This window comes from Panulirus ornatus, chromosome 35, assembly GCF_036320965.1.
Source record: "Panulirus ornatus isolate Po-2019 chromosome 35, ASM3632096v1, whole genome shotgun sequence".
Lineage (NCBI taxonomy): Eukaryota > Metazoa > Arthropoda > Malacostraca > Decapoda > Palinuridae > Panulirus > Panulirus ornatus.
Window position 1 is genome coordinate 2477501 of NC_092258.1, and position 13516 is coordinate 2491016.

Below are 13516 nucleotides of genomic sequence, written 5' to 3' on the forward strand. Positions count from 1 at the left end.
GAAGGGAAAAAGTAGAATGAATGGAAAGGGAGCGGAAAGAGGGAGAATATGATGTGGAGAGAACAAAATATGCGAAATTGAAGGGGGGGGGGAGAGAAACGGAATGTAGGGGAGAGAAAATCATTGAGTCAGGAGGCAAAGGAGAGAGAGAGAGAGAGAGAGAGAGAGAGAGAGAGAGAGAGAGAGAGAGAGAGAGAGAGAGAGAGAGAGAGAGAGAGAGAACGAACACACACCAAACACCCATCAGCTGATCAGGTCCACTACTCCTGTCAACGTTGAACAGATGAAATTTCAGTCGAGCCAATATCCTGGGCCATGCCCACCCCCACCCCCTTACCCCTCTCCCGCCACCCACCATCTGTTTTTGCCTCGGTCAAATATCCTTTATACTCAGCTGTCAAACACATCACAAATTACTTTATACACCAATAAGCGAAAGGGGCTCTGAAAACAGTGGGACCCCGCTTGCAAAACTAATTACTGCAACTATCAACCAAATGTTTTATATAGAAATAGACATCGGCTCTGAAAACAGGGGAATACCATTCTGTAAAAGTAATTATCATGTTAGTGAACCAATGTTTTCTTCAAACACGAAGGTCCTGAGATGAGTGGAACTCCATCTATAAAGGTAATTATCGCAATTATCAACGGATATCTATCATAAATATATAGACACAGATATTATCAAACCAAAGGATCTCCACTGATATAAGAAACCAGTTCATTTATCAATCACAGTTTCATTTGGCAATAGAAAGAAAAAAATCTTGAAAGCAATAAAACTCCGTTTATAAAAGTAACTACAGAATCCCGCACCAGCACACGATATAGAGGGAGAGGATGTAGCTTGATCATGAGAGGATGAATGATTCTGAGGCAATGCTTCATCTTATGATAATAAGATCCGGATATATTTCACGTGATGGAAGCCTCCCTCACGTGTTCCTCTCTGACAAAACTACTTCACTTTTGCGTTACATTACAGTACGTTGCTTCTGCCTTCGGGAGACGCTGAGTTGACAACGATCAACAGGACGCTTTCCTCTTCAGTGTGCATGCAAGAAGGTTGTTATGGTTGTGGTGGCGGCCTGTGGTGACGACACTTAACTTTACTAACGTTGTAGGCGACCGTAAGCAAGATGACAACACAACCCTAATTTATAATGCATCGCTACAAGAAATTTTCTGCAACAGAAAACACTGAACATATCTAACACTTGCGCCTCCGTTCCCGTGTGATGAAAGTATGTTATGACAACAGCCCTTCCTTATGTACTTACTTATCTAAGGTGGCAGGTAGTGGTGGTGATGGGAGGGAGGATGGAACAGAAGCAACCAGGCAGGCAGGGAGAGGGACAGATAAACAAGCAGACTGGCAGGGAGGGAGAGGGATAGATAAGCAAGCAGCCAGGCAGGCAGGCAGGGAGGGAGGCAGGCAGGGAGAGGGACAGATAAGCAAGCATGAAGAGAAAGAAGCTCCACCCCTCCTCAGATCAGCTGTCCGGGGTGGTTACCTCTGGGGAGAAGCAAAACTTGGACCGAGGGAGTCTGGCTGACGACTCCCCAGCCAGCCGTGTGATCGGCAGCTTAAAACTTGCCCCGACAGCGGGCACCCACCGTGAAGGGGAAGAGTCGGTGGGAAATAATTCTAATGCAGTTGAGGGGAGGGGCTTGGGGGACCACAGACCCACGGAACTCATCATCACGGACCGCGAGAGACGGGGGGGCTCCTGACGCAGGTGGTCGTGTGTGTGTGTGTGTGTGTGTGTGTGTGTGTGTATGAACCACTTGCCATGGACGTGTGAAAGCAGAAACAGATAGACAAACTGACATTCAGTCAGACAGTGCCTAACCATCCCTGAGCAGCCTTACGTTATACAGAACTGATTATCTATCTATCCTTCCTCCTCTGTCTATTATATCTCAATCCTCCATATATCTGCTGCCTTATACTCTCTCTCTCTCTCTCTCTCTCTCTCTCTCTCTCTCTCTCTCTCTCTCTCTCTCTCTCTCTCTCTCACACACACACACACACACACATCCTTCCTTAAACATACAATCCCTCCATCTCACACGACCCCCTCTTAACTCTAGATTCTCCTGCGGTGAGTGCTAAGCGCTACACCATCTCTAATGACCTTAACTCTAGATTTTCCTGCGGTGAGCGCTACGCGCTATACCTGCCAGTTGGCACAATCTCGGAGAAAGCACTGGTAACCGCTCTCTCCCATCCTCTGATCTCACCAACCCTTTGCCTACTTCCTCCAAACCCTCGGGCCTTAACTTCATCCCTCACTGTCCACCATCTTTATTCCCGTCTCTCTCCTGTGCCCTTGTTCTGTCTGCTACCCATGTCATTTCCCCTTCTCCTTATTCCCATTCTCCCTCGTTACTCGCTTTATCTTGTGTCTTCTATTATCACAACCCTTCCCTCTCCCTCTCCCTTGTTCCTCCCCTCTCTCTCTCACTCTCTACCCTTTTCCGTGTTTTCCTTCCTCCTCTCCCGACCCCTCTCACTCTCTTCCATGGCTTCCTAGCAGCCTGGGAGCGTGGAAGTCCTTTCCTCCCGTCACGCTCCTCTCTCATCATGATTATTTCCCCATCCCACACACTCTCACTTACTAACTAATTGTTCTCTACCTTCTATCCATGCGTGACTTCTCTCTCCATGTGTTCAATGTAATTTCCCTGCCTCCTCTCTCCCGTCTACCTGTTCCATTTACTCTCCCATCTCTCCCAGTCTCATCCTCTTCCAGTCATGCGATTAAAAAACATTCCCGGTTGGTTTTCACGCCGTATTTGCGGTGGTTTTTACATGACGTATGTGATGGTCTTCATACATTGTGTGTGATGGTATTTATGCCGTGCAGGTGTTGGTTTTATGCCATATTTGTGGCGGTTTTTATGCATTATTTCTGGTACTGTGCTCTCGCGCTCAAGGGCCGTACCGTCGTGCTCAATGGCCATACCGTCGCGCTTAAGGACAGTACCGTCGTGCTCAAGGGTCGTACCGTCGTGCTCAAGCGGTTAGACGAAAGAAAGAGAAGTGTTGAGGTGAGTGTTGTGTTGTGAGGGAGTCTGGTCGACCACTTCTTTCACAAGGCCTCCTCCTCCTCCTCCTCCTCCAGCTAGCCACTCACCAACCAGCCACAACTGCCCACTCATCCTCACCAGTTTACCAATTAAATATGGCGAACTGCAGCCGCCGGCGGAATAAAGTAAGAAGCCAGTTTACAAACACAAACCCCCCCCCCCTTCCTCCCAGTGAGGTTACATTTCGGCTGAAAGTAATCAAATGAGGGGGAGAAAAAAAAAACCCACACTACAGAAACCCTGTTCATTTGGTTCGGCAGACATTTTTGGTAGGGATTTATTTTCCCAGTGTGAGCCGAGCGGATAATTTATTTATACCTGGGGGACTTATAATTCACCAGGCCTCATGGCAGACCCACTGCTCTCCTGTGATGAGAAATCTATATCAACTACATTCAGTGGAAACTTATCAGAGTTTTAGTGTCGGGAAGTTATTTTTGCTGGCGTGGCCAGGGAGCGTGATGTGCCTGGCAAAGCGGCTGGATTTTCCAATTACAGTAAGTCTTGGGGGAAAAAATGAAGAAAAAAATACAGTTGGGGTTTCTAGAGAGAATCACTATCTAAAGCAGAGAAAAATGTGTCCTTATGAACGAAAATCCCTATCCTTTATGTGCATACGGGAGACAATACTGTTGTCCAGGATCACTAAGGCCATTTTATTTTGTGAAAGTTGAAAGGATAAAATACAAGTATCAACGTTTCCTGGGAAGCTGAGAGAAAACGGGAAGCTATGTTGCTGGCTGGTCCTGATTGTGTGGAGATGGTAAAGGCTAAATGACTTTCCTTGTACACCTTACTTTTGAGGGTGTTTCAAGATGTGGCCAGAGGTACACACACACACACACACACACACTCTCTCTCTCTCTCTCTCTCTCTCTCTCTCTCTCTCTCTCTCTCTCTCTCTCTCTCTCTCTGCAGCAGGGCGACGTGAGGCAGCGTCTGCGGGGCCGGCCGGACGTGGACAGCGCCACACCAATGGACCATCGGCCGCTTCCGTCCACAGGAAGAGCCGGCCAGAGGGACGGGATACCCTCCTGTGTTTGTCTGCCAGGTGACTTCCTCGTCAGCAGGGAGAGTGGGAGGGAGAGAGAGTGAGAGCAGGAGGGAGAGTAAGCGCGTGACTTCCTCGTCATCAGGAAGAGTGGGAGGGAGAGAGAGTGAGAGCAAAAGAGGGAGAGTAAGTGCGTGAAAACGTTATAAAACTTCACAACGTAACCTACCCACCTCCCCCACACTCACTTCACTTAACAACCTCACACACCTCACCCGTGCACGACACGACCAGAACACAACCTCACACACCTCACCCGTGCACGACACGACCAGAACACAACCTCACACACCTCACCCGTGTACGACACAACCAGAGCACAACCTCACACACCTCACCCGTGTACGACACGACCAGAACACAACCTCACAAACCTCACCCGTGCACGACACGACCAGAACACAACCTCACACACCTCACCCGTGTACGACACGACCAGAACACAACCTCACACACCTCACCCGTGTACGACACGACCAGAACACAACCTCACACACCTCACCCGTGCACGACACGACCAGAACACAACCTCACACACCTCACCCGTGTACGACACGACCAGAACACAACCTCACACACCTCACCCGTGCACGACACGACCAGAACACAACCTCACACACCTCACCCGTGTACGACACGACCAGAACACAACCTCACACACCTCACCCGTGTACGACACGACCAGAACACAACCTCACACACCTCACCCGTGCACGACACGACCAGAACACAACCTCACGTGCACAACCCACGCCATTAACCGTAGATCGTCTGGCTGGTTTATGACCTCCACTAACTACACCATTAAAGCCATGAGACCTATTGTCTGAACCGGGGTCATATGCCATCTGAACTTACGACAACAGCACTTTCCAGACTGTGACCTGGCCACATCGCCACACACATTTGCTGTCCCAATTAACCGGGACAATGGCTTAAAACTCACCGTTATTGTCACATTTAGCCGAAAGACACAATAGCCAAGGAATGTCGGGTTAATGGCACTACAAGGGGTTAATGGGGAGATGGACGAGTTAATGACAGTGTCATCTAAACAATATGAATATCATTGTTTGTTTTCATAAGTCGGCCTTAAATGCACGATGGTCCATATTGCCCTTAGAGCATTACGGGGATATCGCCGGTAGTGACGTACGACCCTTTGAGCATGGCGATACGACCCATGGGTAAGACGGTCTGACCTTTGACCTGACCCAAGGGCACAAGGTAGCAGACATGAGGGTCGTACCATCGTGCTCAGGAGGTCACACGCCTTGACCTATAACAACAGTGTTGCCAGTACTCAACCCAAAGAACATTTTCCCAGACCATGAAACGATGGAACAGAAGAAACTGCGTCAAGTGGTATCCACAACAGAACAGATAAATTAATGAAATAACCAGTCAATGTGGTTATGCGTTTGCCAAATGAACATTATCTTTTCTCAATACCTTTTTTCCCTTCTTCCCTCCCCAGCGAGGTAGCGTTAGGAAGAGGCGATTAAATCTACGAGGAAATTCTCCGCTTGGCTCCTTCCTCTGTTCCTTGTTTTAGAAAGGGATACTAAAGGAGGGGAGGATTTACAGCAGCACACCACCCCTCCACCCCAACACCAGCCATCCACTATTCCCAAGGATACGTGCGGAGCATTCTTGCTTTACCATCCCCAGGAACAGTGACACACACACACACACACACACACACACACACACAGTAATACATTACAACATCTTCAACATCAACACAGACCAATCATGTTTTTTTCTCACAGTATTCCACAGGCGTACTAATCACGCACACGCTCCTCCCCCACATCATTTCCAGGACGTGTACCAACACTCCCAAATATAGCGCCCGCCAAGACCTTCCAATTTCGGGGAACGGAAGTCAAGAGGCAGAGCAAACGTGGGAAGTTGCCGGGGACCAGGCTCCCGACCATCACGTATATGTGTTTGCACAGTGGAGTGTTGGGGCGTCTCGATACCTGGGACTGACGCTGGCTTCGGCTGCGGTTTTTACCCTCGGAGGGGAGAGGAGGGAAGAGGGGAAGCAATGCATTAGGTCGCTTGGATTTGGGGGAATCCGTTTTCATTCATCGGTTTTCGAGTGTTTTAAAACGTGACGGTGGTGTGTGTGTGTGTGTGTGTGTGTGTGTGTGTGTGTGTGTGTGTGTGTGTGTGTGTGTGTGTGTGCTGAATGACGGGGTGATGTGTGTGGTTTGGACTTCATGGGGGTCGTACAGGGTGGTGGTTGGGTCGTCACAAAAGCTGGTGGATACCTTAAGCGCGTTAGGGGTCGTGTGAACGGAGTCAAGAGTTGAGGTGGACTGATACCTTAACTAACGTTATCTCGGGAAGGAACGCCTCAGGTACAGGCATTAATCAAGCATGAAAACAAATACAGAGGTCAGATGTACTTGATACATGATGCCACAATGGTCACCTTCTGTTACTGAGGGTCAGGTCAAAGGCCAGGCCATCAGACCCTAAGGTCACTCCGTAGTGCTCAGGGATGGTACCGCCGTGCTAAAGGGTCCTACTATCGTACCGTCGTGTTCAAGGATCGTACCGTTGTGTTCAAGGATCATAGCGTCGTGTTCAAGGATCGTACCGTCGTGCTCAAGGATCGTACCGTCGTGCTCCAAACGTTCCATAAAGCAATACCCACCATCTCTATCCACAAAGAGAAATGTTACACTAGCACTCCGAGACGCCCCAGAAGAAGAAGGGATTCGATCCCACCGTGATCTGTCTTCTGTGGGCTACAAGGATGGGAGGTCAAGGGTCGTTCTCTTTGAGACGATGGTGCTGGTTCCCTCCTTTGGTACCTTCACCAGCAAATCCCTTCCCACTAAGTCTCTGTCATCTGTTCTTGACGCTCCCTTGCTAACGCGGGAAATGGCGAGCATGTATAAAGTAAAAAAATACAAGTATACATATACTGATAAAGGAATTATCTCCAACATCGTCTCATTTCTACTTTAACTCAAACGCACAGTTACGAAATATCTAAATGCAACGTTTATACAGCGAATAAAATAATATATCATCATCACATCTCTGGTAAAGAAAGTTGATGATAAGACTTTTATTGCTCGAATTAAATGAATATGAAAGAGATAGACTTGATATGAAAGGACATTTTTACTCTGGCAGTTTGAAGTTCAACCAGTCACACAAATCTTTGGTCGAGTTATTATCAAATCATCTCTACGTCGGTTTGGTCCCACTGACCAACTAGTAATCCAGTTATCATCATCTTTACACTGTTTCAAAAACCCACAAACCACCAGGAAACAAGTCATTATCTCGACAGTGTAAAATCCCGCAAATCACCAGTAATGAAATCATTGTCTCTACACTGTGTAAAATCCCACAAAAACCACAAGTAATTATCATGACCTTTACGGTGTATAAAATTCCAGAATTCCAGAAACTGCCGACAGTTTATATCTCTAATTGTTCCAAACTACGACACCGTCACTGGACCATCGCCCTCTTCACGGTGTCGAAAAAAAAACATTTGTAAACAACACACCTGAACACCCACGCTACGTTTTCTACAAGCCGACATGACAGTCTGTAATGACGAACGCTTGTGTACTTACGGATATCTGTGAAGAAAAAAAGTGATCATTTTAACCCTTGCCCATTTTTTCTTTATGTCAACGAAGATTATCCTGGGATTTGGTTGTGGATCAGCGCGAACTAGGCCAGGAAAGGAGGGGGGGGGGGATAACCGGGGGAGGGGGGAGCATTTGTAAACTTTTAACCGATATGTCAGGCGTCTGGGGGGGGGGGGCGGGGGGAGGGGGGGGTGTTGTGTTAGCAACAGACGAAGCTGCGGGAACGAACACATCCATCATGGCGGTGGTGATGTTGTGTGCTGCTCCAGCTGAGGATTATTTCTCCTCCCCCCCCTCCCTCTCCCCCCCTTTACTCCCTCCCCCCAATAGCCAAGGCCACCTGCAGCTCTAGGGGGAGAGAGAGAGAGAGAGAGAGAGAGAGAGAGAGAGAGAGAGAGAGAGAGAGAGAGAGAGAGAGAGAGAGAGAGAGAGACTTACTTATGGTCTATTTGACTCTGCATGAGTTATATAGGGCACGATATGTGAGTTAGATTATCCAATTCGGTAAGAGTAGCTCACAGATCATTAGGGACAGGAGACCAAGACGTGGTTCCACGAGTCGCTTATTCACTTAAGCGAAAGTTGAACCATCTATGTGTTCATCCGTACATAGGACAACCCTGGAGGTTAAAAAAAATATATAGAAACAGTAAATCGCAATCGAGAAGACACCTTAGAGGAAGGAGACCAATATGAGGAGACTTAAGGGAGCCAAGAGCTAAAGAGCGGCAGGTCGACGGAAGCCAAACTCAAACACGCAAGGTAAGCAGAGCGGGCGACGCCGGGTCGAACTTTCACCCACCGTCTCTCTACATGACATGGAAAACGGCAAAGTAAGCAAGGATGATGGAGGCTTGTACGGGATGTGCACCCCTAGGCTTGCCTCTCTCTCGTGCGGAACTCTGTAAATCACCTGTGTGTACTGTACGGGGAAGGAGTTTTGAGGTTCATACTCGTGGGAGCCTCCCATCTGCACAATCAATTCTTATATCTGAACCATTGATGTTATTCACCTAAGATAAGGAGAAAAGAAAAGATCTTTTCTTTTTTTTCATAAATCACGGAACATAATCAGTCAGATCCAACTCTTCTACAACCCAACACCATCTTTTTTTCTCCCTCACATACTTTCCCATCTCCTCTGATACATAGGCGGCACCGCCACTCAGCGCAATACACACACTTGTCATCACCGTAACGTTTAATCTATCTTGAACCCCCACCAGTATTGCACAAACACCTCCGTCTGCTTCTTGACTAACTGGATATCTTCTCCAGATACCCAGAGCTTTTCTCTAGTTGCTCTGGTTATATACAAAGGGCTGATCCGTTCCCGTGCGAAGTACTGCCTAACCATTCCTTAGCTTCAAGTAATTACTGGACAGAGTGAAATCTTAAAGCCACTCGCCTCACCAACCCTCCCAGTTCGATGTCAAAACTCGAACCACTTTCTCTGCATCGTCCTGTTGGTTCTCTTCCTCTTTATTCTTAGTCCACTGTCTTATATATATATATATATATATATATATATATATATATATATATATATATATATATATATATATATATATATATATATATACATCTGAGTAATAGTAAAGTACTTAGACAAAAAAGTAAATTTTAGAGATGACTATCTAAAAGGTTACGAGGTAAGCTAAACCATGAGACTTAAAGCAATGAGAGGACAAGACTCAGCATTCTTAACCACGAGCAGAAGACGTGGAAGAATATAACTATGGGCCACAGCGGGGAAAAAATGTGTGTTTTTGGTGTGACTGACTCTACCCTTGGTCCAGGCCTGGAACTGACGCCGACAAACTGGAAGATGGATGGGCCTTACTGGCTCCAGGGAGGGACGAGAGGCCTTGCTGGCTCCTGAGGAGGAGGGGGAAAGGTAGACCCACTGGATCGTGGGGAGGAGGAAGGCGACTTTGGATCCTGGAAGAGGAGAAGAGGGAGGAGGAGGAGGAGGAGGAGGAGGAAGCTGGATCTTTGGGCAAGAGAAGGTTCACTGGATCCTATGAGTGAAGCGGACATACTGAACCTTGGGGGCGGAAAGGACCTGCTGGATCCCTGAGGGATGTGAGAAGATCCACAGAATCCTGAGGAGGAAAAGGAAGCCTCCTTCAAGAGAAGGAAGCCTTGTAGATACCGGGAGAGAATGGGGCACGCAATTTCCTCCTGGACGAAGGGACACACTACCTCCCTCACGAGCACCTAGGGCGAGAGCTTTTGCCATGAGACAGGGCGAGCGCACAGTGCTCACCGCAGGGAAATCCAGGGTTACGAAAACCGATATTTAACGAGAAAATAACACACGAGCATCTGGGAGTCAGATATACGGAGGTACATTGGAGGAAACAGATCGGAAACTGACGCAAAATACAACAGTGAAAAGATGAACAGATGGCGCTCTGGACTGATGGGAGAAAAGAAAAGGAGGAGACCTAGATTAAAAAACAAGAGGAAGGAAACAAAGAAAAGTCGCGGAAGTGAACAAAGTGGAAGAGGGAGAAATACGATGGAAGAGAAACCGTGATAAAAAAGGAAAAGAAAAAAAGAAATGAAACAAAATTGTGAAATAGATCTGCTAAAATTTAACGGCTAGAGACAACGACTGACACAGATAAAGGAAAAAGGTGAAAGGTAAATGGAAAAGGAGGTAAGTAAATACGGATGGTGGGAAGGAAAGGGTGAGAGAGAAGTAAATATTTTGGTATATATATACAGGAACCGAGAGTAAAGGAAATGGAAAAAGAATCAGAGAAGTAAGGGAGAACAGAATTGATAAAGTTAGACAAAAAGAAAAGGAATTGCAGTTAGATAGAAAGTGGAGATATAGAAAAAAAGACAGAAAAGGGGGAACTGGATCGGCAACCAACGAACACGAGAGAGAGAGAGAGAGAGAGAGAGAGAGAGAGAGAGAGAGAGAGAGAGAGAGAGAGAGAGAGAGAGAGAGAGAGAGAGAGAGAGAGAGAACAAGTGACAGTGCAATGAGACAAAAAATTAAGAGACAGATGCAGGGAAGAGTGAGACAAAAGAGAGCGTGGGAGCGAGAGAAGCAAAGCCGAAAACAATGGAGGGAAACAAGAGACAAATGAAAGTGAAAAGAAAAATAAATGTATTGGGAGAAGAGTGGGAGGAAGGAGGAACGACAGAACCCGAGCTGAGGATGAAGTTCACTGGGTCAGGTTTATTGAGAGGAGAGAGAGAGAGAGAGAGAGAGAGAGAGAGAGAGAGAGAGAGAGAGAGAGAGAGAGAGAGAGAGAGAGAGAGAGAGAGAGACTTGCAACGTTCATGTTTTTGTTTAATGGGTATCTGGCTTTGTACGTGTAGAGTATAAGATATTTCCTACAAAAACGTAATCCATATTCCATTTCCTTTCATTCCCGCCTGTGCCCGAGAGTCTGGATATGTTTTCTAACTGGCTCAGGTTTCCACCAGCGAACGTACTCTTCAGCGAACAACCGCCTCTACTATATAAACTCCCTTGTGTTTATGGAGAAGAGAAAAAAAAAAAGTCCTTAGGAAGACATGTAACCTTGGGTACATGATTAAACAAGTAATCCTCCTTGGCTTGTGGCCCTGGCTCTCACATTTAACAAAGCATACACAAATTCCTTCACCATCAGCAGCTAATATACTCACCAAATGGCGAATCACTTATCCTTCAGTGATATATATATATATATATATATATATATATATATATATATATATATATATATATATATATATATATATATATATATATATCCCCCATACACGGGTTTAACAACCCTTTCCTTAACTAGGCCATTTGAATCCACCAGGCTCAACCTGTTTACTCTGTGTCTGATGAAGAACAACCATTGTTTACAAATAAACAGTTTACATAGTGATCATTTTGCTGTATTGCAAACGCCACCTGTTGACGCACGATACACTTTGCCTCCCGCGGCCAAAATGATTATGGCTTCTACTAAAATGAATCATGAGAGACAAATAGATACAAAACTGTGATACAGGAAATACATATGAATACAAGAGTATAAAACAGGAAATGCATTTGGATTTAGAATAATAAAACAGGAACATCTAAATACAAAAGTTTGAATTAGGTAATACATGTGAATATAAAAGTTTAAAACAGGAAATACATATGAATACAAAGTTTGAAACAGAAAATACATGTGAATACAAAAGAAGACAAAGAAATGGTCAAAACAACAGAATTCTGTGTCCTTCTGGGGCTGTTTGTGGCAGCAGATGACGCCAGAGAAACAGAGGCGATAAAGGAGGTGTAAAAGAAGAGGTTTCACGTCTGTACTTACCAGTGGTGAGAGTGGTAGCCCTGCTGAGCACGGTGCCCGTGGGGTTGGTAGCCTTGCAGCGGTACGTCGAACGCGAGACGTGGGCGCCTCCTGGCGACGCAGGGGCCAACCACAACGACCCGTTAGGCAACACCTCCCTGCAACACAAGAATATCACTGTGTGGCAACCTTCCTGCAACACAAGGGTCTTACTGTGTGGTCACCCCTCCACCACCTCAACACCTTGAACCTTCCTACAACACAAGGCTCTTACTCTATGTCTCCCTGTACAACACTCAGCTATCCCATTGTCATGTGAAAATCATATGTACATCACCTGTCAACAACAATGCAAAACAAGGGCCAAAATCACAACAAACAGAGATCCTGAGGGAAGTATGAACAACAGCTGGGTCAGCTTGTGGGCCGACTGCAGTATTTAGGGTTCGAACCCCTGGGATGTGGAATCACCTGAGTAAACAAATCGAGTTCAGAACACACTAATTCGACCCAACGTCCCGCTGAACCACGAGGCTGTACATTAAGGTTTGTTACCAAGTGAGATTTACATATAGCTTAACTATCTTCTATGAAACTAACGCTAAAAGTTTTCATAGAAATAAACAGGTTTTGTTATAAAACTATATCAAACAGTTTTTCATAAAGTTTCGTGCAAAACTAGTACACTTCTCTATCGAACTAAAGCTAACTCATTTCCAGGAAGGCAAATAGTTTTCTATAAAATTACAGCTCACACTTCTCCATGTTCTGTTCAAGGCTACAGCAGCCCTCTGTAATACTGAACCATCACTTTTCCAGGGAGGGTGAGCGAGTACCTCGATCAACGATGAAATATCTACCCACGAAGTCACGCTTCGATCTCAGGCTGAACGCTTCGATCTCAGGCTGGAGGATGTGTGGAGGAGGCTCTGTAATTCTTACGACACCTGTGGTTTGTTGATAATGATTTTCATCTTACGATCGATGATCCTCTTCTTCTTTCCACTGGCACCAGAGGCTTTCCCCCCCTGGGTGTACCCCCAGTCTGTAAGCTGATTGGATACAAACATATCATCACTTTGTTACTGATTGGACGAAAACATCTTGATTCCCGGCGGACCTCTAACACTGGATGTATGGCTCTGTTACGAGTGGGAAAAGTTCCTCCAGGGAGCTGGAGAGGTAAGGATCGGTGGATGTGGGTACCCCAGGGAGGAGGAGAACATGGGAGGAGGAACCCACTTGTAAACTAAGTCAACATTCATCTTTCTTATACACTGTTGTTTTCTCGTCCTCCGACAGGTCATGACTGGGAACATGTTCTGCTCATGCCAGCTGAGGAAAAAAAAGACATCTAAATATAACCTGCCGATGACAATGTCAGCAATGGTCGGTAAGTCTCTTGGCTTTCCGAGCCTTCTCAGTCTCAGCCAATCTTCACTTCATGG

The 13516-nt window shown here is 46.3% G+C and overlaps 1 protein-coding gene across 4 annotated transcripts in view; it reads right to left on the bottom strand.

Annotated features, from left to right (window-relative positions):
• The window catches only part of LOC139760076 (cell adhesion molecule Dscam2-like), a 217225-nt gene that overhangs the window by 110580 nt on the left and 93129 nt on the right, over positions 1 to 13516 (bottom strand). For all 4 annotated transcript variants that reach the window (XM_071682875.1, XM_071682877.1, XM_071682876.1 and 1 more), the window contains exon 4: positions 12090 to 12226. In XM_071682875.1, the coding sequence (XP_071538976.1) occupies positions 12090 to 12226 (137 nt within the window). The remainder of the gene's footprint in view (positions 1 to 12089; positions 12227 to 13516) is intronic.